Source organism: Lygodium microphyllum, chromosome 27 (genome assembly GCF_053477565.2).
Source record: "Lygodium microphyllum isolate KBCC chromosome 27, Lygodium_microphyllum_v1.1.10, whole genome shotgun sequence".
NCBI classification, from domain to species: Eukaryota; Viridiplantae; Streptophyta; class Polypodiopsida; order Schizaeales; family Lygodiaceae; genus Lygodium; species Lygodium microphyllum.
In genome coordinates, this window is record NC_141161.1 from 87,061,477 (window position 1) to 87,085,831 (window position 24,355).

At 41.5% G+C, this 24,355-nt stretch overlaps 1 protein-coding gene across 1 annotated transcript; it reads left to right on the top strand.

Annotated features, from left to right (window-relative positions):
• The first annotated feature begins 1,457 nt into the window (after nucleotides 1-1,457).
• Nucleotides 1,458-22,773, top strand: HSA32 (Aldolase-type TIM barrel family protein). The gene is made up of 5 exons (XM_087669614.1): nucleotides 1,458-1,728; nucleotides 4,697-4,888; nucleotides 21,575-21,752; nucleotides 21,844-22,055; nucleotides 22,141-22,773. The coding sequence occupies exons 1-5, from the start codon at nucleotides 1,609-1,611 to the stop codon at nucleotides 22,294-22,296; spliced, it is 858 nt and encodes a 285-aa protein (XP_087525740.1). The 5' UTR covers nucleotides 1,458-1,608; the 3' UTR covers nucleotides 22,297-22,773.
• Nucleotides 22,774-24,355: the final 1,582 nt, after the last annotated feature.

Genomic DNA, 24,355 nt, shown 5'->3' on the forward strand with positions numbered 1-24,355 from the left:
AGATGCATAAGTAACCTAAACAGGTAGTCGAGATATGTAAGGTAATCTTTCAAGAGAAACCTCCTGCTCTCATACAACCAACTAGATAACTTGTAGCAGTTGATGCTCCCTTTACTTAGGATCCATCTGTTGTGCAAGATTAACATGTTTTGAGATGCTCTACTAAAGCTAGATATCTGAGTGATTTATGCCCTCCATGGATTATGTTATGGTGATAGATGTAGGTGAGTCTCTCTCTTATGATGAGGCCATGTATAAAGATGATAGTTACTCATGGGATAAGACTATATAGTTGCAGTTTGACTCTTTATAAACAAACCATACATGAAATTTGGTCCCTTTGCCTAGTGGCAATAAGGCGTTGCCATACCAATGGGTATACAAGTTGAAAAGTATCCTTGGATGCCCCAAGCCCACTTACAAGGCCAGATTGGTTGCTAAGGGTTTTAAGTAGGAACATGGTGTTGACTTCAATGATCTGGATCTTTATTAGATGGATGTAAAGATGGTTTTTCTACAAGGAAACTTACATGATGAGATTTATATGTAGTAGCCTAAGGGCTTTGAGGAAAAAGGTAGGGAACACCTAGTGTGCAAGTTGAGAAAGAGCCTTTATGGCCTTAAGCAAGCACCTAGAAAATGGTATGACAAGTTAAGAAGAGCTTTGAGATGAAGGACATGGGACATACCTCGTATATTCTTGGGATGCATACCACGCGCAATTGCTCTAAGGGGCTCCTTTATCTGTCTCGCAGAAGGAGTATATCTAGAAAGTCATTGAGCAGTTTTATATGCAGAATGGTAAGCCTCTTGGCTATCCTCTTCATTTTCATGTGAAGGTTGGTCAATCCAATTATTCACAGTTTGATTAGAAATAGGCCAAGATCTCTTATGTATCTGCAGTGGGCAGTTTGATGTATGCCATGATAGCCACTCATTCTGACATAGCATTTGCAATAGAAGTTGTGGCATGCTATATGGCTACACCTTGGTAGACAATGTTGGGATGTCGTGAAGGGTATCATGAGGTACATGAAGGGCACAATAGCTATGTGCATATGTTATGGTGGCTAGGATACAAGAGTCGTGAGGTACTTTGACTCCATTAGAGGACATTTTTGAGGCCTCAAATTTCTCCTAGTATTTGTAAGTAGGGGCCTCACAAACCCTAGGTAAATGCTTAGATCTCCCAGTGCCTGATGTTCTTGTACTTTTGAAGCCGTTTAGGGCAAAGCATTGGATACACAAGCTTTTTCGGGGAAAGCTCAGCTGAAAGGCTTAAAGCATCAACGTGATTCTGTAAATATTTACTCAACATCTTGACAATGTAATTATCCGCATTACAAAAAACAAAGATACAAGACGTAATATGTAGACATAGATAGAGAATGAGCAAAAGTTTTATCTTAGGCTGACACAGATACGGATATAGAGATATAAATTCATTAGTGAAGTCTTGACTTTTTAATTCATCGTTGTAAGGACTTTCGAGAGAGGTCGGGAAGCTGGTGCTTTCCTCTTGATTAAAAGAAGTGTGCAGGTTTCTGAATTTCCTGGCCCAGTACGCATTGCGCAACCCGTGGCCGAGCGGAGGATCAGAGGAGGAAAATGGAGAGTTATCTGCTTGGCCTGGAGGACATCGACGCTCGCCTCGAGAGACCTCGTCGCTGTGGAATGACAGAGATCAGAGGACCCTGCTTCTCTGTCATGGGACCTCGTTACATCCAGGTACCTTTCCTCGTCTTTGCTGGAGTCCCAGTCTTCACAAAAACTCTAGGTTTAATGTAAAATGAATCACAAATTCCTTAAAAAGACCTTCAAAATTGGTTTAGAACCTCAGAATTTTACAGAAGTTTTAGTCATCAAATGAATAAAGAATATAGGAATTGGATTCGACAATCCCTAAGTTTGTTTCAAAAATCCAGTTTATGTCTTGTACTTCAGCCTTGTCTAACTTCCGAGTCTTGTCCGTCTTGTCCTGTATCTCTTACCTGTATGTCAATCTCTCAGAGTTTTTGTATCTGCTACCAAATATGTTTTTTATGAACACTGTGCTGGACAAAAAAACTTACATGATCTTGCTTTTGCTCTGCGTTTGCCAGGGTTAAGTATCCGTAACTGCAGAGGTCTGCAAAACTGAACAATTCAGATTCTTGAGGACAATGATGCACTCAGCTGCGCAGTTTGGGTGAAATGCAAGAGTGCCAAAGTCTTTTGAACATAGAGGGGTTAAATGCAGAGGCGGTTGAGTTGCCAGTTTAAGGCAGTGTAGGAAAATGAAATGGGATCTGGGAGAATCTTGTAGCTGTGTGCCAGCCAAATTCAAATGCATATAATTATGTTGCATAACTGAGGCCGTAATTAGGAACTCTATAACTAAGTGGGCAAAAGTAGTATAAACCCTTGATTCTATGTATGAATGCCATTGCAGATCATTTAATGATGTCTGAGAGAAATAGATCTATACAGCCCTTGGGGAGATTTCTGAAGTGATAGCTATTGCCTTAGAAAGTCAACATGTCAATGGTTGCAATTTTGTGCATTGCAAAAAAAATTATTTTTTTGATTCTATGAAGTTGCCCCTAGAATAGGTTGCATCAAACTGTTAAATAAAGGTTAAAGCTTTCAGCTTATTCTTAATGCCGTTGAAGGTGGCTACACTTAAAAGCTTTGCTGCCCATTAAAGTCCTTTGCCTTGTCCTTGATCCTTAATGTTCTTTTCTGGCAGGATATGACGCCTTTGATGGCTCCTTTGTATCTTCTTTCACTTGGGTTAGAGGCTTGGCTCCTCCTTTCCTCTATGGACATTACTAGAGTGATTTGTTCTAGGCCTCTCCATCCCAATAGCTTGTGTTGGCGTCTCGTTGCATCAAGCTTCTATATGGAGAGGGGGCCATACTCCTTGGCTGATATTCATCATTGATGGACTTCATTGATTGTGGCACTTTTCGTACCAACCTTGGATCCATTTCCTCTCCTTTAGGCTTTGGCCTTCGCCACATCCAGGATCTGAGAGGAGGTGTGTTAGCATTATGTTTGTCTATCTTCTTTTTGTATGGTCATCTCCTACTTGTGAGCCTGAGTGTGGGTTAGATGAGGACATTAGGAGCTTTGATATAGCCTTTGTTTGGCTGTTCATCTCTCCTAGGCATGCATTTTAGGTGGAGGTCCTCCTCACCTTGTGGCATTCTCTCTATTATATCCTTGGACATCTAGATGAGTGCTAGCAGCATTGGTCATAGTGGTTATAAGGTGGCCTAGGTGAATGCACTAGGGGCACTTTAGGGTTAGGGCAATTGATTTCTCTTTGTGGGAGTCAAGGCCCTTTTGTACATATTATTGTGTGACCAGTCTTGAACTCTTGGCCCTTAGGCCAACACATCTATAGGTTGGGAGAGGGTGGGCTGGTGGTATGGGATACCAGCTTTTGGGATGTGATCATGACCCATTCCTTTTATTTTCGTTGTAGTGGCTATAGCTTGTGTCGTGTCTCATGTGCAGGTTATATCCTAGGCGATGTTTCACTCTTAGCCCTCTTGAATGACCATGATGGGCAGCCTGTTTTCCTCTGTTGGGCAGGTGTTTCAGCCATTTGGGCATGGCAGATAGGTTATTGGTGGACAGGCAGATCTGGGCAGCCATTTTAGTGCTTGGTGACAACATTTTGATAGGTCCCACTGGGTGGCCGACAGATTGGTTACTTTCCTATTGGTGGGCTATTTAGAGCCTGCCCCACTCCACCGTTTCGAAAGTGGCCTTGTTCTTCCAGCCTCCCCCATCATCATCATCATCATCATCTCTTGCCTTCATATAGCACCCTCACTAACATGTATGAATTTTGTGAAGGGGCTGACAGTTGCAGTCTTGGGTACTTCTTGTTCAGTCAGATTTGTTACTTATATCGTCTCCATCTTCTCTTCTCACTTTGTGTTCATGTTCTTTTGCACTCCCCACTCTCATAGACACCGATGCATATTGAATAAAAATTTTGACAAGTACACGCAGTTGGAGAGTCTGCCAAGGTTTGTCTACCTGTTGTTGGTTTAGAAGTTCCCTAGTGAAAGTCAAAGATGGAACAGTCTTGCTCTGACGTAACAAAAGGCTGCACAGCCACACCTGATGTTCAACTCAGTCCATTTGAATGCTTGGTAGGAATAGCATTGCTTGATGGAAAGCATAGTTGGTCATGCCTCATCTCTAGGTTGTGGTATTTGCACGGTTAGGAGTCTTCTTTTGATGAATCCTAAGTAAGTTTGGTGCTGAAATGGATTTGCAATGAACTCTAGAGCAGTTGAGAAGATTTTCTCTGCTTTGCTCTTGAGACCTGTGATCGACTTCTAACTTTGGGTTTCCAGCTTTTACTTTGAGGACCTTTAAAAAAAAAAGGCTTCTGTTTTGTTTTTAAGCTTTAAGTTGTGTTTTTGTGCATGGTTTGTGTGCCCTACTTCTAGGTTGAGGTAATGGAATGCTGTATGTGGTTTTGAAGAAATACAGACAGAAAGGGAGATGCCTTGTCCTGAACTTCAGAAATGTGTGTTATTTTAAGTTCGTGCGACTAATGAGAATTATTTTGCATTTATAGTTTTACCTAAACGTACTATTGCCCTGGAGCTTGCATAATGAAGGTTAAACAGTAAGAACGTAATTGATTTCTCATTTAACTGTGTTGGGTGTTGCTTTCTTCCTTTTGGTTCAGGATATCTTGGAGACAGCTGGACATTTTGTTGATGGCCTGAAGTTCAAAGGTGGCTCTACAAGCTTAATGCCCAAAAGCTATCTAAAGCAAATCACTGATGTAGCCCATCAGCATGGGGTATATGTGAGCACTGGAGGTTGGGCTGAGCACGTTCTTTTTAAAGGGCCCAATTTTTTCAAACAATATGTACAGGTATGCATGAAGTGCAGTCACAACTTGATCTAGACATTGGAGAAAAAAGGGTAGCGGTTACAATAATATGGGAGAGAAAGTAAAGGTTCACACAAGGAAAGTAGACAATGATGGGAATATTGGCAAGCTCAAGGAGAGAAGGGAACAAGTAGAGTAGAGATGGATGACACCTAATAGTAGGATTTCTCTATAGGGGAATCACGATTGAGGTAGCGTTTTGTATGTTGGTTGTACCATAGTCAGCTGGATGGCAGCCACAAGGGTAGAGGTTATAGATGCATGGTACCAAATTGTCTGAAGGCTGTATGTAACTAGTATTTCAGTTCACATAGTTATATGTGATGGGGGATGGGGAATAGGAACAGTGATTGAGGGACAATCAAAAGCATAGACTAGAACTGAGGAATGGGATGTTGAAAAACCCCTCACCCTTCACCCGCAGTTTGCGTTTTTGTGTTTCTGCGTTTTGCGTTTAAAGGGGCGCCATCCTAGACTGACTGTGCCTATTTATAGGCCACTCTCTCATTCATTCATTAAGACTGATTCATTTAGTCCGTTACCTCTTTTCTCCAGCCTCTCCACTGCCTTCACACCCCTTCAAGAAGACATTGCGGTTCATAGTTCATGGCTCACCCTTCACCCACAGTTTGCGTTTTTGTGTTTCTGCGTTTTGCGTTTAGGGTTTGCAGCCCGAAAAAGGGGCGCCATCCTAGACTGACTGTGCCTATTTATAGGCCACTCTCTCATTCATTCCTTAAGACTGATTCATTTAGTCTGTCACCTCTTTTCTCTAGCCTCTCCACTGCCCTCACACCCCTTCAAGAAGACATTGCGGTTCATAGTTCGTGGCTATCTTCATCATCTTCCTTGTGCTACGGCACCCTTGTTCCCTTGTATCACATTCAGTCCATGATTCAAAACTTCATCATTCCATTCATCAGAGTTTTTTCTCTCTTCTCTTCTCTTCTCTATGTTTGCCGAGTTCACTTCGTATTCCTCTCCACAAACCCTACTGTCTTGCTGGTACGTCATCTTTTGACATAGTATCAGAGGTGGATTTGCTTAAATAGTGGTAAAGATCCTCCACTCAAGTGACGACAAAGACCGGTGGTCGGTGCGGTATCCACTTTTTTTCTTTCACTGCGTCAATATCTTGTTTTTGCAAGTTTTAGGTGTTTTCAGCTTGCTGCTCACACCCCTTTCATGGAGGACATCGCAGTCTCAGCTATCCCTTGCTGTCATCTACAGTCTGGCGCCTATTTCTAGCCTTCCACCTGTAGTTTGCAGCTGTTTACAACAGAGCGATTGTTGCTAATCACTCTCCATTCAGAAAATAATCTCGTTTTTGTAGATTTTAGATATTTCAGCTTGCTGCCCACACCTCGGATGCGGAGGATATCGCGGTCCAAGCTGGCCATTGTTATCTATAACAGTTAGATGCCTATTTCCAGCCTACCACACACTGTTCGGACTAAATTTCAGCATGTTGATTGCTATTGCTGGTTTTTCCTGCGTTATTAGTATTTCTCTCTCCTCACCTGCGTTTTTAGTCTTTCTCTCTCCTCACGTGTTTTTCTACTGGTTGCAACCTCATACTGCTAGTAGCATCCTCCTCTCACTGGCAGCTCACTTCCAGCCCTTCCACTGCCCTCCTACCCCTTGCGGCGGACATTGCAGTTTGTGCTTCACACTGTCCTCATATCCCTTGAGGCGGACATTACGTTTCGTAGTTTGTGGCTGACCTTTTCCACCTCTTCCTTCTTCAGTAAGTTGCATCGGTACCCATGGATTCTTCCCCAACAGATGATTAGACTACTGGGTGCTCCTACTATGGCATCACCAGACACACCATTGAAGATTGCCGATTTCGACCTTTGCTCCCCACCTCCCTGGAGAGTATGTGTCTTCCACCAGGCACTCCTTGTGCCACATCTCCTTTTTGGGCCGCAAAGATCATTTTGTATCGACTATCAGAGTACTATGCTCAAGGCAATAAGACGCATCCAATGCGTACTAAGTCTTTTTGAGCACATGGAAGATCGATTAGCACTATGACCTCTTGGAGATCATCGCAATGCCAATGATAGTCTTCTCCCACCTATTTTTGAGTACAGTGGCTACCATGGCCTGCGGTTCTGCAGTCCGCTCCATCGAGACATAGTGATTGTTTGATACTGTCTCCTTGTCAGTCCGCTCCTTTGAGAGACAGTGGTTGCTCGACTCCTTCCTCTTCTTCGGCTTCCCGTTCCGCTCCATTGTGAAGCAGCCTTCACCCTCGCCTATGCAGGTTCGAGAGGCCACCTCTAGGAGTTCTTCACCATCCTAGATACCTTCTTCGGCATGACCGGTGGCACTTCCTTCATCCTCAGACATTTCGGAGTCCGTGATCCATGAGTTTTTGGATTCCCTATCTACCTCAGAGGGGGATGATCTTTCTTTGCCCTCCGAGGGGGCATCTACATCTATTGCAACTTTAGAGGGGACTCCTATTCCTCTGGTTTCAAAGGGGATCCCCACCCACCCCTTAAATCCTTCGCACATCCTGGTAGAGGCCTTTTACCTTCTTCTTCTACCCCTGGATGGGGTGGCTTCTTTCCAACGGTCATCTCACCTATTGATACCCAGGATCTCGAGGATCTATCTAGACCGGGGCCTTGGAGGTTCAACCGCGACTTGGTGACGAGGCCTTCGTATTTTTTCCCGCATGAATGCACGGAGTTAGTGGCTTCTCTTTGGAGGTTGAGTTTCGGGTTTATCAGTTCACTTTGTCTACTATTCTTTATTGTAGGTTCCCTTTCAGGTGAAAATCTTGGATCTTAGGGATCCTCTACATCTTCTTCCTCCTTCTCTTCTTGCCATCACTTGGTTAGCATGGAGCCACCTTCCGAGATTGAGTATGGGCATATTATCACGAGGACATGAAAATTTGCTGCTTTGCTTATGTTTAATTGACATTTGATTAAAGGATTAATCAAATGTGTAATTAAAAGATGCATATGTGAGGTGCAAGCTACTTTCTCACAGTTGAAGACCGAAGGATCCTGTGAAAAAGATGGGTGTTAAAGGCAAAAGTTGTAACAACTTACACTTGTTAGATTCTAGGTGAATTTTGGTGTCAGTTTGCCTCTAGGACCATTAATTGGCCATTAAGTCCAAGGGTCAATTAATGCATGGGACCACTTTGGGTTGCAAATGGCCTAGCCAATTAATTTTTGGATGGGCAAGGTCAATTTTCTGGGCATGGATTAAGGGCTGAATTAATTTTCAGAATTAATTAATTTTCAGAATTAATTAAATGGCTGGAAATTGCTGAAAATGGATTAAGAAAGCTGCCACTTGGCAAAACTTTTCCATGCAAGTGGGGGAAAGGCTAAATAGGGCTGAAGGGAGAGGGAAATCTCGTTTTTTCATTTTGGAGTTGTTGGGAAGAGGTGTTGGACTGTTGCTGCCAGCTTTTGGGGCCATTTCCCAGCCATTGGAGACCATTTTGGTGATGGAGATTGCATATTCTTAACCTTGGAAAGCTGATCCACTTTCTCCTGAATATCACAGTCTTTGATGCTCCTATTGTTGTTGGTGCATCCGTTTGGGGCTGTGTGACATTAATGTGACATTAAAAGTGATATTTAATGTCACATTAAGGTCATAAATGTGGAATGTGACATTAAAAGTGATATTTAATGTCACATTAAGGTAAATTTAGGGGAACATGCACGAGAATGACCGTCCGGGCTCTTGGGCGCCCGAACGGGGTTAAGGGGAGCCTAGAGAGTAAGGGAGTCCAGGAATAGTAAGGACTCCAGGAAGTTGACGGCTGGCAAAGGGATCGGCTCAGAGGGCCAGCACTTATCTAGGCGTGGCTGGGTGGTGAAGAACACTCGTGCTTTCATCGTTTTGAGTTTTCTGACTCTCCGTCATCTATCATTGGTATCAGAGCCGTGAGGATTTCTGAAGGTCTTCAACAGAAGGGCAGTGACGAATTTGAAGAAAAAGGGTCGCGTGAGAAAACGGGTCGTGCAGAAAAACGAAAGCCAGAAGCGCCCTGTCCCGTCGCGTGAGAATCGACGGGCCGTGAAGGAAAATAAAAGGGGAGAAGAGAAGCGCCACGTCACAAAGGTCACGTAAGTGACATTTCTTTTGGGAGAAACGACTGACGTAAGGACTCGTTTCTGGTCCGTCGACTGGCGAAAAGAAAAGAAAAAAGGCGATTTCGTTTCTGGTCAACGCCTGCACAACGAACTAGAACCAGCGCGTTTCTGGTCAACGCCTGCACAACGAACCAGAACCAGCGCGAGATAATACGATTCTGTTTCTGGTCAATAAAAAAAGAGGCGTCAGCTGCATTAGTCGTGAGGCATCAGCCGTGAGGCAAAACGTGATCTGATGGTGCTCAACGGAGGCAAAATGTGTCACGATTGCTGTGCGTGAGACAACTGCTGTGAGACAGACAGAAAAATATCATACACGACTGAAGCCACAGCCTGCCATTAAAAATCAGGGAAGTACTTTATCTTGTATGCAAATTTCTTATTTTTGCTTTCCAATTCCAGTGTATTAATGGCAGAAAAAGGGAAAGAAAGGGTAATGGAAAGTTCTAGTTCCGGGGATCAACCTATGGTAGATCCCCATGAACCAGACATACAAGAAGAACAATGGGAAGAATTTTTTTGCCACGCAAGAGCAATTCGATGATCTTACTGCTCGTGTGCAAACTCAGGGGGTTCAAATGGAATTTTTAACTCAAACACTTACTGAAATAAAATCTCAATTAACTTTATTGTTGGAAAGAGATAAAAATAAGATAGAAACCTCGGATGTCCCATCTTCATCGAAAGATTTAGATGTGACTATGCGAGATCCTAAAGAACCCCAAACTTACCATAAATTGAGGGATAATCCGGTTTTAAAGGATATGAAACCACTTCAATTTTACGGGGAGGAAAAAGATAGGAATAAAGATACAATCTTTAATTTCCTCAAAAAATGGGAAGATTTACATAAATTGAAAAATACCCCACCACATCTCCAAGCACTGGAGGCTAGTTTAACTTTGGGGCCTAAAGCATATAAGTGGTGGCGAACTTTAAAGGAGGCGAATAAAATACCTGAAACTTGGGCTCAATTTGAATCCGTCTTTTTAAAAGAATTTCTTCCTGAAAATGAAATGGAAAGAAATTGGGAAGATTGGGATTATGTCAGACAAAAGGGACGACCCCTACTGACATATCTGGAGGAATATCGTGAGATAATCCTCAAATTGGAAGGAATTGATGAATTCCAAAAAACAAGAGGATTCATTAGGGGACTGGATAAAGTCTGTAAAAAGGAAGTAAAACGGAGTTTACCTAAGACGCTTGAAGAGGCAATTAAATTTGCATTAATCTATGAAGATAGTACGCGTCCAGGTACACTCACTAGTCCCACTGATACGGAGCCCAAGTCTAAGGAATTGGAAACCTCAAAATTTGTGGGCAAATTTAAAAGAAAAATGCCATTTTTCAAGGGTAGAAAACAACCTTTTGAAAAGAAACCATATATGAGGCCAAAGTTAAGTCCTGATGACTTTGATAAGGCCAAAAAAGAAAAATTGTGTTTTAATTGCCTATCCCCTAACCATGCTGCTTGGAATTGCCCTCAAAAGAAAAAGGGGGAAGATAAAGGAAAAGATAAGGACAAGGGCAAGGAAAAAGAAAAACAAATCCATGTAGTGCAGACCTTAGAATTAAAGGGCCATGAAAAGTATAAATCTTTAGAGGTCTTGCACATGGATGTACAACATAAGTGTTGTATGTCAACTTCTATGTGGCAGCCTACCCCATGATTTACTTAGAGTACATGGATTGATAGCTGGAAAACGGGTTAGAGTCATGATTGATGACTCTGCCACACATAATTTTATAAATTATGCACTTGTCAAAAAATTGAAACTTCCCCAACAAAACAGTGAGCATCAATACGTTGTTCGTATGATGCAAGGCCAAGACAATAAAATATGGGATACAATGGTATCCAATTTGGAAATCGAGATTCAAGGATATAAAGATAAGCTTGATTTTCAAATAATGAACATGGAAAGAGCTGATATTGCTCTAGGGAGGGAGTGGCTATGGGGATTGGAACCATCCTTAAAACGTAGCTATCACCATAATACACTGGAATTTGAAAGGGATGGTAAGATTTTTGTTATTCAAGGTGAACATGAAGTATCTGATAATCCTTTGCTGTGTTCTACTGAAGTTCAGAAGCTGATAAAGAAGGAAGTTTGTGAGGTATATATGTTATGGTCTCTTCCTGTACAGAATACTTTTACTTTCTGTAATATAAAGCAACAATTTTTTTATGTCTGTGAGTTGAATGTTAATAATGAATTGAATAGTTTGTTAGATGATTTTAAAGATGTGTTTCCTTCTGATTTACCAAGTGGCCTTCCACCTGATAGGGGTGAAATAAATCACCCAATTGATATAAATAAGGATACACACCCAATTTCAAAACCACCGTATAGGTTAAGTGAAACACAGCATCAAGAAGTTGAAAGACAAATTAAGGATTACCTGGATAAAGGGTTTATTCAACCCAGTAATTCACCTTGGGCTTCACCAATTTTATTGGTAAAGAAAAAAGATGGTTCTATGCGACTTTGTGTTGACTATAGAGCACTTAATAAAATAACGGTGAAGAATAAATTTCCTATGCCCAGAATGGAAGATCTTTTTGATCAATTGCAAGGGGCAAAATTCTTCACAAAGATAGACTTAAGATCAGGCTATCACCAAATAAGAATTAAGGCACAAGATGTTTCCAAGACGGCATTTCGTACTAGATACGGGCATTATGATTTTTTGGTGATGCCTTTTGGCCTCACTAATGCACCAGCTACTTTTATGAAGCTGATGAATAGTGTTTTACGGCCCTATCTAGGACAGTTTGTAGTAGTCTTTTTGGATGATATCTTGATCTTTAGTAAATCAAGAGAAGAACATTTGGAACACTTACAATTAGTATTCCAACTGTTAAGAACACATTCCCTTTATGCGAAGAAAACTAAATGTGAATTCTTTGCACAAGAGGTCAAATATTTAGGGCATATAATCTCGAAAGAGGGAATCAACATGGATCCAGAAAAAGTAAGGGCAATTATTGAATGGCCACCTCCAAGGAACCTGGAAGAGCTGCAGATCTTTCTAGGTTTATCTGGATTTTATCGTAGATTCATTCGAGATTATGCCAAAATAGCTGTTCCAATGACAGACCAACTTAAAGGGAAAGGAAAAAGTTTTAATTGGGGAACAGATCAAAATGAAAGTTTTCAAAAACTTAAGGTAGATATTGCTACAGCTCTAGTATTATTAATAGTGGATCCCAATAAACCATTTGTGGTTGAAGCTGATGCCAGTGATAAGGCAATAGGCGCGGTCTTATTACAAGAAGGTCGACCAGTTGCTTTTGAAAGCAAGAAATTAGATCGTGCAAAACAGAATTATTCTGTTTATGAGAGGAAGCTATATGCAATAGTACATGCAATGAAAAAATGGAGGCACTATTTGTATGGTGCTAAACTTTTGATTTTATCGGATCATGAAAGCATTAAGTGGCTTAATGATCAACCAGATTTACACGGGCGTAAAGCCAGATGGGCCGAACTCCTTCAAGAGTTCGACTATGAGATAAGATATAGAAAGGGAAAGTATAATATAGTAGCTGATGCACTCAGCAGAATGCCCATCATTAATGAATTGAGTTTTACTCAGTTCACTTCCAATTTGCTTGAATCTTTAAAAGGGAAATGTCAGGTTGATCCGGCATATTTCAACATATGGGAAGCAATAAAAAATGGGGATCCAACTGAAAGTGCTTCTACTGAGGAAGGAATATCTGAAGATGTTCAACAAGGAAATGGAGCAAGAGGGGTTGCTCAAACTGGATTCAAGTGGAAGAATTTTACCATTGATAATGGTTATTTACTCTACAAGGGTAGGGTATGTGTCCCGAAAGATATAGAAATAAGGTGCCAGATACTCTTTGAGTGTCATGATACCCCTAGTGCGGGACATCCAGGAGTTAATAAGACTTATAGTCTTATTAAAAGGCAGTTCTATTGGCCTGGAATGAATAAGGACGTCCTTGACTATGTGGTCAAATGTAATAAATGCCAGGTTAATAAAGCTGAAAAATTAAAAATGGGAGGACTTCTCCATCCATTAGAAATTCCTTCGGGAAAATGGGAGAGTATCTCCATGGACTTTATTGTTGCTCTACCTAGAACACAGAGGGGGCACGACTCTGTGTGGGTAATTGTGGATAGGTTAACCAAAATGGCTAGGTTTATTCCAACTTCAACTGATGTTAAAACACCAGAATTGGCTAGATTGTTCGTAGAGAACATATACCGATTGTATGGCATTCCGGCAAATATAGTTTCTGATCGGGATAGAAAATTTGATAGCCATTTTTGGCGTGCGGTATTTAGGAAATTGGATACTAAACTTAGCATGAGTACGGCGGATCACCCGCAAACAGATGGGCAAACTGAAAGGGTTAACCAAATTCTTGAAGATATGCTTAGGGCATATGTAAGTAAAAGGCAAACTAATTGGGAAGAGTATTTACCGATAGCAGAGTTTGCATATAACAGTGCCAAGCACTCTTCCATTGGATATAGTCCATTCATGTTAATGTATGGGTTTCAGCCCAGAGCTCCTTTTGCAGTAGGACTGCATAAGGAAAAGGTTCAGGCAGCTAAAGATTTTTTGGAGGATATGAATAATATGTTAAAATTTGCTCAAGAAAATATTAAAAAAGCTCAAAATCGAGCTAGAGCATATGCAGATCCTCACCGAAGAGACATCTCCTTTGAAGAAGGAGAATTGGTCTATCTTAAGGTGCCTGAACAAACTAAAACTATGAAAAAGGGACATTGTCCAAAGCTTTCACCAAGGTATTGTGGTCCTTTCATAATACTTAAAAGGGTGGGAGAATTGGCTTACAAGCTCCAACTACCTGCTGGTAGTAAAATACATCCAGTTTTTCATGTAAGTAAATTAAGGAAGAAGCTGGGTGATTTGGATAATCTAATCTTAAATGATGATATTGAGGAGTTATTCTATGACCAATCTGATCCACATGAACCAGAAAAAATATTAAATGTTCGTAATAGGCGAACGAGGAATACTATTTATCAAGAATGTTTGGTTAAGTGGAAAGATTGTTCAGAAGAAAGCTCAACATGGGAGCGAGTAAGTACTTTCTTTAAAGAAAAGGTTTCCCGATTTACAGTTAGACCTTCCAAGTATCGTTTTCAAGGACGAAACCGATTCTTAAGGGGAAGGAAATGTGACATTAAAAGTGATATTTAATGTCACATTAAGGTCATAAATGTGGAATGTGACATTAAAAGTGATATTTAATGTCACATTAAGGTAAATTTAGGGGAACATGCACGAGAATGACCGTCCGGGCTCTTGGGCGTCCGAACGGGGTTAAGGGGAGCCTAGAGAGTAAGGGAGTCCAGGAATAGTAAGGACTCCAGGAAGTTGACGGCTGGCAAAGGGATCGGCTCAGAGGGCCAGCACTTATCTAGGCGTGGCTGGGTGGTGAAGAACACTCGTGCTTTCATCGTTTTGAGTTTTCTGACTCTCCGTCATCTATCAGGCTGGTACAACAGGGTAGCAACTGATTTTGATCAGTTCTTCACAACAAATCTCAAAATTTTCTCTCTCTACAGCATTCTCTCATTTCCTTCAGCCTATGCTCAGCCATTCTCAGCAATTCTCAGCCATTCGAACGAGATCTCAGCCATTTTTGGTGGGCTGATCTGTAATTTCTGCAGTAAATCCTAATTCACAGCAGAAATTAGGGTTTAGCAGCCACCTTGGGATCCGTGCCAGAGATTGAAGGCTCAAGGGACTGAAACCAGCAACTGATAATTGAAGGTTATCAAGGGATTTCAGGATCCAATCCATCCCGAATTGATTTGGGGTAGCATTTGGCCAGCCAAGTGTCAAATTGGAGAAGAAGCCCTGGGTGAAACAAGGGGCAAATGACCCAAAAGGCTTGTTGGACATTTATGACAGCAAGAGCAATTGGTTAGCAGGAGGAGATTAAAGAATCTCAAGTTGTACTCCTTTCAATTGAATGAAAGCTAAAGAAATACCTCAAGGGGCTCCAATTTTGGGGCCAACAGGGTGCTTACTGTCCAAGAATGTTATAGTAAAGTGAGCATTTCAGTTTATGTTCATTTGCTAATTGCTGTAATTAAGTGCTTAATTAGGTTAAACCACCCTATCCGAGAAGGAAGGCTGGTTTCATGGTTCCATTGTCGGGATAATTACTCGATCTCTTGATTTGGTGGGCCTGAGGCACCTGATTGCAAGCCAAAGCTTTGTGCTAGTACTGATTTTTGTGCTCAGCTGAGAAATTACAGCAACATGTCTTCATACAGTGAGATGGAATCAAGCAGTGATGATGCCTCTCAGTATGGACATTCTCATGGGAATGAAGGAAATGCAATGCCTAATCTTGGACAAGGCTCTCATGATGGACAACAAGCTGAAAATGTTACTGTTGGGCAAGATGCAAGGCCTTCAAGCCGTCATGAGGTAGATGACTAGCAAAGTGAAGAGGAATTTGATGACCAGCTCAAGAATCGGATGAGGACAGTAGCAAATCTCTTTGCTGAATTGGCAAAGGATCCTCAGTTTACCCGATTTTTGAATGCTCCGAAGAAGGACAACAAGGGCAAGAAGAAGAAGTCAACTTCTACACCTTCGGGACAGCAAGATGCATCGAAAGTAGTGCCAAATCCTTCACTTGAAGCTCCTAAAGAGGCCAATGAAGCTAAACAATTGGTACCTATGGGGCAATGAATGCAAATGCAAGGCCATTATGGAAGTGGCAATTCAATGGATTTTGGATAGCCAGGCATGCATGCTATGATGGGGCAGCCATGATACTTTGGTGGTAGCACGATTTTTCATGCAATGGTTGGCCCAGGGCCACATACGGGAATGCATGGCACAAATCCCTATGGTATGCAGCAGCCAATGCATGGTGTGCAAGGCCCATAGTTTTCGGGTATGGCTGGAAATATGCAAAACCCTATGTATGGTAGCATTGGCTTGATGCCTGGGGCACCAAGTGGAATGTTTGGCAATGCATTTGCACCCCCGAATGCTTATGGGGCTCAAGGAATAACTGCTGGTCATCCAAATGCTTCATTTGGGCTTGGTCATGATGTAAATATAGCAAATGCACCCTTTTTGCAGCAGCCAGTGTATGACAACTTGACTCCCAAAGGGGAAGCAAAAGACTATGATGAGGGTGGAAAAGGAGTGAAGTTTGAGTCCTTCAGTGGTGCACAAGATAGGTTGAAAGCTTTGACCTTCATTCAATAGTTTGATGCAGCCTATTCAGGGGGAAACTTCATCGAATCCTCTAGATTCGAAAGGCAGCCACTTTCTTGAAGGAGAATGCATTGCAATGGTGGTCCATGCTCTTGATGCAAGGTAGAGCACTATCAACAAAGTTTTGCTCCTTCTTATGCAGGACACAGAGGTATTGATGCCACAGTCAAGGTAGTGGAGCATTTCTTTTATTGGCCAGCTTTGAGGCATGATGTAGAGCAGTATGTTAGGGCATGCATCATATGTCAGAAGGTAAAGCATGATCGGCAAAAGATGCCGAGCTTGTTGCAGCCCTTGCCTATTCTAGATAGGCCTTGGCAGAGCATTGCTATGGACTTTATCTTTGAGCTTCCTAGGATACCTACAGGGAATGATGGGATATGGACTATTATTTGTAGGTTCAGCAAACAAGCCCATTTCATTCTGGTGAGGAAGAAGATAAAGGCTGATCATATGGCACGATTATTTATGTAGCACATTTTCAAGTATCATGGTATGGCTGAGCCGATCATCAGTGATCGAGACCCTCGGATAACCAGTCTACTCTGGAAGGGGTTGTTTGAGAATATGGGTACCACGCTGAAATTCTCATCATCCTTCCATCCGCAGACAGATGGTCAGTCTGAGGAAGTAAATTCCACAGTGTTGGATCTTTTGAGGTGCTATGTTTCAGACCATAAGACACAGTGGGAGTAGTATTTGCCATTGGTTGAGTTTGCATACTATAATACGGTGCATAGTTCCACCGGCAAGGCTTCATTTGAGGTGGTTGAGGGTGGTAAGAAGGTTCCACCTATTTTGCACACCAAGGATAAGATCTTTGAGGGTGATCGCTTTGTGGAAAGCTTGGATGCAGCCTATGCAAAGATAAAGTATGCACTTCAGAGATCACAGGACAAGCAAAAGCGGGTAACTGATTGCCATAGATGTGCTTTGCAGTTTGCAGAGGGCGATTATGTATTGCTGCGTTTCGAAAAAGGCAAGGTTGAAAAAGATGAAGGGAAGAGAGAGGTTGTATCCAAAGTTGAGCATGAGATACTATGGGCCCTTTCAAGTGTTGGAAAAGATCAGCGATGCTGCATTTCGGCTGAAATTACCTCCACATTAGTGGATACACAATGTCTTTCATGTCAGTTTGTTGAGACCTTTTCGTGGTGATGTGCCAGAAGATGTATCCGTTGAAATTCAGCCAGAGGTTGAGGAACTAGATGAGATCTTGATACTCGAGCAGATTTTGGCACATAAGGAAAGGAAGGTCAGGGTAAAGTTTCCAGAAGATATTTAGTGAAGTTTCAAAACTATTTACCAATGGATGCAAAATGGATGGAAGAGGATGACTTGGCAGACCATCCTCAATTGTTGCAACTTTATCTCGATGCCATTCAGTTAGAGCCGACTTTGGATCGGGCTTACTTAGGTTCAGCAGAGCGGGGGTCTGGAGCATTGCTTGATGCTCAAGGGGGGATAGCACTTCCACTCCACCGGTTTTGGACAACTCTTGTATGTAGTGGATCTCGGATGTATTCAGTATGCATCCAAGGTACTGTGCTGACAGTATGTCTGCCATGAGGTCACTACTCGGTGTACTAGTCACTGTGAGATACATGTATATGAGTATGGTTGTCACCGCGGCTCTGAGACTATACTTATGCATGAGTTTTTGGACGAGTTTTGCATGAGTTTTTGCCTCAGTTTTGAGATCTATTTCCGATTAGTGTCAGCTCAGTTTTTGATCAGTTTAAGAACCGTTTATGATCACTTTCGCATCAGTTTTTGCATCAGTTTTGCATCAGTTTTTGCATTAGTTTCTGATCTGTTTTTTTTTACCATCAGCTTGTGATCAGTTCGGAGTCACATTTGCAGCCATTTATGATCAGTTCTCATATCAGTCCATGATCAGTTTATGATCAGGTCATGCTCAGTTTTTAATGGTTTATAGCTGATTCCATGGACAGCTGCTTGTAAACAAATGTCATTGATAGTTTTAGCCATGGTTTATGCCGAGAATATGCTTTACTGTGGTTTTGAAGTCAGAACGGTTGAGAAACATGAGTTATGGATGCATCCAATGGTTTTTATCAACAGTTTTGAATTGTTTTTCAGTTTTCTATTATGTTTTGTTGGCTTGAAATTTTCAATAAGTTTTGTGCATATGCAACGGTTCGACAACAGTGGCCAATGTTGCGATGACTGTCATACCAAATTGAAATTCCAGTGCAATATACTTTTGCTTTGGCCCAATGCAGTGCAATCGAGGACGATTGCAAGGTTTTCAAGGGGGAGGTCTGTCACGGGGACGCGAAATTTTCAGATGCTTTAATCTTGCTAGTAACATTTGATTAAGTTATTAATCAAATGTGCAAGGTTGTTTAGCACATGTGATGCACATGGCAGTTATTTCATGGGAACGGGCCAAGGACCCCGAGGATGCAGTGGGTGTTAAAGGCAAAAGTTGTGTTAAGTGATGCCAACTGAGTTTTGGTGGTCAGTTGGTGTCAGGTTGGACCTTAGGACAATTGTTTGGCCATTAAGTGTCAGTGGTGACACTAGGGACTAGCATTAATTAATTAATTAATGCTAGTCTAAGGGTCAACAGAGGTTGGGAACCACTCCAAGTTGCAAATGGCCTAGCCGATTTCATTACAGATGGTCATGTTTAATTTTAGGCATGGTCAAAATGACTGAAATTAATTTTCAGAATTAATTAATTCTAAAAAATCAATTTAATGGCTGAAAATGCATTAGGAAGGCTGCCACTTGGCAAAACTTTCCCATGCAACTAGGGAGAAGGCTGTTGGAGGGTGGTGAAAGTGGAATTAGAGCCGTTCGGAGCTTGGTAGAGGGAGAGGAGGTGATCAGATTTGACTCTGAGAGGCGACGACGACTGATCGCGCGCCGCGACAAGATAGGGGACAGTAGGATTTCTCTTCCACCTCAAGAGAGGCGGTGGTAGAAGAGGAGGGCTCGCTAGTTGAGCTGGTGTTTTACCACCCTTTTGAAGTTGTTGGTGCCATCAAATTTGTCATCAGAGCTACGAATCAAAAGATACATTTCAGCTGATTTTCTCTCTCTCTACAGCATTCTCTCATCTCCTCCAGTCTATGCTCAAGCATTCTCAATAATTCTCAGCCATTGGTAGCAGAGTACAGCCAAATTTGGTGGACAGCAGAGAGCTTACTGCTGTAAACCCTAAATTACAGCAGTGATTAGGGTTTAGCAGCCACCTTGGAACCCGTGCCATCAGCCAAAGGCATTGTACACTAAAATTAACACCGGAAATTCATGGAATTGTGAGGATTTCAGATGTCAGCCCATCTATTGTGAATTTGGGGCAGCATTTGACGAGTTGGGGTTCCATTAGAGCAAGTCCTGGGTGAAAATCAAGGGGCAATTTGCCCGAATGCTTCGCTGGTTATTGGAACAGCAAGGGGCTTTTGAATCAGCCAAGGAGATTGTGAAATCTTGGCTTGTAATTTATCCATCAGCAATTGAAATTAAAGAAATACCAAAAGGGGCGCCAGTTTTGGGGCCAACAGGGTGTTCACTGTCCAAGTTTATGAAGGTAAAGTGAGCATTTCAGTTTATGTTCATTTGCTAATTGCTGTTGTTGCATGAGCATTCTTCAGCATGTAGCATTCCATCTCCACCTCACTCTTCTCTTCTTCCCCTTTTTGGGCCTCAGAGGGGGTGTTGAGAAACCCTTCACCCGTAGTTTGCGTTTTTGTGTTTAGGGTTTGCAGCCCCAAAAAGGGGCGCCATCCTAGACTGACTGTGCCTATTTATAGGCCGTTCTCTCATTCATTCCTTACGGCTGATTCATTCACTCCGTCACCTCTTCTCTCCAGCCTCTCCACTGCCCTCACACCCCTTCAAGAGGACATTGCGGTTCGTGGTTCGTGGCTGTCTTCATCATCTTCCTTATGCTACGACACCCTTGTTCCCTTGTGTCACATTCACTCCATGATTCAAAATTTCATCATTCCATTCATCAGAGTTTCTTCTCTCTTCTCTTCTCTTCTCTTCTCCATGTTTGTCCAGTTCACTTTGTGTTCTTCCCCGCAAACCCTACTGTCTCGATGGTACGTCATCTTTTGACATGGGATGGCATACATAAATAGCATTCTTATCACCAGATTTCTATTTAATCATGTGGTGGGTCGATGGGGGTGTAAGGTTGTGGGTGTAGGAAGTATGTGTTGTGCGGATGCACGCAAGCATGTGTCAATGCATGCACCATTTATGATGTAGGCTGTTAGAAATGATAGGTTTCTTTCTTTTTGTGGATGTGTATCTACCATTAATTGTTACACTATGGTGCATCAGTGATCACACGACCGTGTGTTTGTATGTGGTATGTATATGCATATGTGCGTAACATGAATCCCCCAACATTTTGGGAGGGGGATGTGGAATGGGGGGATGGCTGTGAGGGATGGGATAGGGGACCTCCCCCCATTTCAGGACATGAACCCCCCAGTACTTTGGGATGAGGATGGCGTTTCTGCATCCTGAGGGGTTGTGCAGTTCAGTTAAAAGGTGGAGTTTGCATAGCATGTAGAGTCTTATAGCAATGAGAATGGCCTACTTGCAGTACCATTCATACCTCTTGTCTGTTTATCTATGTGATGTGAACCTTACTTGGTGGTTATCTGTTTAATGATACCCAAATCTCTACTCTGCTGATATACAATTGCAACCTTTCAATGGTGTGGAGGGGTGTTCAGTACCCATGCTTTTCCAGCTCCATCAAAGATATGCCCTAGTATAAAGCACTTGATGCAGTAAGCAGTCTGGTGTTTTACTTTTTGTCCTGGGGCAAAATCGAATCTGCAAATGTGATCCTATCTTGTTGATTAAGAATGTAACCCATAGGAGTCGAAATCAAGGGGATGCGTGACTCTAGTAGACAAATTGTCTTGGACTAGCAGTAGGTAAAACTTCCTCGACTCTCTCACAAGCCGTAGATCTTCCCTCAGCATTGGTGACTAGGTATATGGATCCTTTGCAATGCTATGTTGAGACTGGAGGGTCAAATGTCTTCTCTTGTTGTATGCTGAAAGGACCGAGGGCCCATCAACTTCAAGTCAAAAAACGTAGCAGATGCCTTTCACCACCAATCATTGACAACTCTATGCGGTGTATAGCTCACCAATCATTGATAAACCTATGTTGTGTAAGAAGCTAATGTCCTAAATTAATGTTCCCGCACAATGTTTTACAGTCTCCAGTCGAACAATAAACATGCTAGTGGACTCGTAAATCGTTGTGTTTTGGGCAATTGCAGGATTGTAAAGATGCTGGTTTTGATGTCGTGGAGCTGAGTGCTAGCACTCTAGATCTTCCCGAGGAGGACTTCTTACGGTTGATACGTTTGATCAAGCAAGAGGGTTTAAAAGCAAAACCTCAAATGGATGTCGAGTCTCCAGATGCAGAGAATGCCTCCTCCCAGCAGCTACAGAGAGGTTGAGATCATGGACTTCATCCAAACGATTGGTTCATGTGATTTGTGGCATTCTAATGGGCTCCTTATATTTTGCCCTGTTCTGCCTACAGATACAGATGCTCTTATAAAGAGAGCTGAAAGATGCTTGGAAGCTGGAGCCGATATGATCATGTTTGATGCCGATGGTATAACAAAAAATGTTGATTTTTGGCGAACGGATTTGATAGCCAAGATGATTGAGCGACTGGGTCTTCAGAGAATAATGTTCGAGGCTGATGAGCCTGAGATTGTGCAGTGGTTTGTTAGCAATTACGGATCTGGGGTAGGATTAAGCTTTCTGCTCTATCTTTGCTTTCGAATATTGATTTTCTTGTAATGGTTCCTCAGGATTTTATCAAAAATTTCAGGTCAACCTCTTTGTAGACCATTCCCATGTGGCTCAGCTGGAGTGTCTACGCACTGGTGCCTATCGCGTCAGAAGCAGCAAACCAGACTCTGACACGAGGCGAGGTTATAGGCCGGAGCAGAAATACACGAAACTGGATATGTTCTTTCTTTTGTAAAGCATGTCCATGGGAGACATGAAGGTAAAGCTTGGTGTTCACTCTGCTAATCCTACAGCAGACGGGAGTACAAGCCAGACAGCAATATAAAAGTGTATGTGTGTTCTTCTGTACTGCGTTGATTTTCTGCCATTTGTATCCCAAGCTGGATATGATGGAATCCATCGGCTTTCTATTTGGTATTCACAAACTTGATCCTGCTCTGCACCGCTTATGGTTCGGGGGAGGGGGGAAACCAGCTTGAGCTGGTTGCATATACGGGTTTGTACATCGTGTTACCTGGTTTGTGGTCCTGTTCACAGGAGCAGGGGAGGACCATAGTGTCCCACAAAATGTGAACCAATGTCTTCAAGCCAGGTTTGAAAATCTGGATTCGTGTGGAAATGCCGGACGTGGCAAGCTGGTGCCAAATCACATGCGTACTATATTTGTAGTTTCTGGTGCTTATAAATATATATATTTTAATTTTCCCGCTTATCCTTTGCGTTACAAGCAAAGAAATGAGAGAGAGAGAGATGTATTCGAGACAAGAGTCGATGGCCACCACAGCTATGAGCTAATTGTGAGTGGGCCCGCCCGCTGCTGGTTGGTTGCCTGTGCGCGCTGTAGTCGTGTGGCTTCTCTATGTTAATTAAATCATGAATAATTTATTTAAATAATTAATTAGTTTGTGTGTGTAAGAGGATATGAATTATTGATATTTTGATCTAAATGAACTAGATGAAAGTATTATTAATACCCAATTCCTCGCATAAATGTTATATCACAAAAGTATAATATGAAATCTCAAACTGGCCAAATGAATTATTATTCTCTCTTTTCATTGTAAATAGTTCTACAGCTATATTGTGTACATTTTTGTTCAATTTTCAATAGTTCCATAGCTAAATTATATAGATGATTGTTGTTTTTCTTGTAATTCTCATGATTTTGTGTATAGTTGAATCATGGTATGCAGATGTTAATGTGTTTACCCAGCTTTTTGATTTGTACAATGTCTTTATTTCTAAACAATTGTACAATTTTAGTAGTCGAAGTAATATACCTTTTACAAGGCTTGTGTCAAGTCAAACAATCAAACTATTTTAAAAGCATGGGTATGGAGTTTCAACATTACACTTCTTGATAGACTTGTGTTTAACAATTTGGTTATGCTTCCTCTCTCTCTCTCTCTCTCTCTCTCTCTCTCTCTCTCTCTCATATTCACCAAGTTTTTTGGTTTTGCTTTAGCTTAATCTCATGTGATTTGCCATTTGAATTATTGATCTTCTTGACAAAAGATAGGCAAATAGGCAATTATGATACAAGGTTGCTCATAAAATCAATGGTGCTAACTTTAAAATTATAAGCCTCAAAGGAATCATAGAAGAGAGTTCATTTGGCAAAATGAATATATAGCTAATTTAAAGCTCGAGTCTCTTTGGGTTGTGTTAAAAGTTAATGCATTTAATATTATTTTGAATTTCTTATCATTTCAATTGATTAAAGGTAAATAATGATGGCTATAGTCTTCACAAAATGATATTTATGATTGTTTAAGTTGGTGATGTTTTGTACACTTCCAAGGCAAACTAAACTTTTAACGTCTATAATACCATGATGTTTTGAATAAGTATATTTAAGCGTGAGGATAAAGGTCTAAAAGAAATTTTGTTTTATATCTTCCTTCTAATATACCCTCTTGCAAACTTGTGAGCATAATAGATCTCTATTATTTTCATCATAAGTTGTTATATTGATTGCTCGCATCATATATTTATGTGAAGCATAGAGTCCATCAATAGAGAGTTTTCATAACATTTTTGGAGAAATAGTATAAACTTACATTAATGGAAGGATACCTAAATTTGGAAAAAATATGCAACTTTGTCAAGAAAAGAAAGTAATTGATTTCATGGCAATATGTATTTAAGGGATTTTAAAAATGCTTTTTATTTGTGATATAGATTATTTAGATGTGTGTGTGTGCGCGCGTGCGCGCACGCATGCGCACACACTTGCATGTATGTGTTCAAATTTCTTAAGAAAATAAATAAGTAGTTAGAAAGCTTATGGGTGA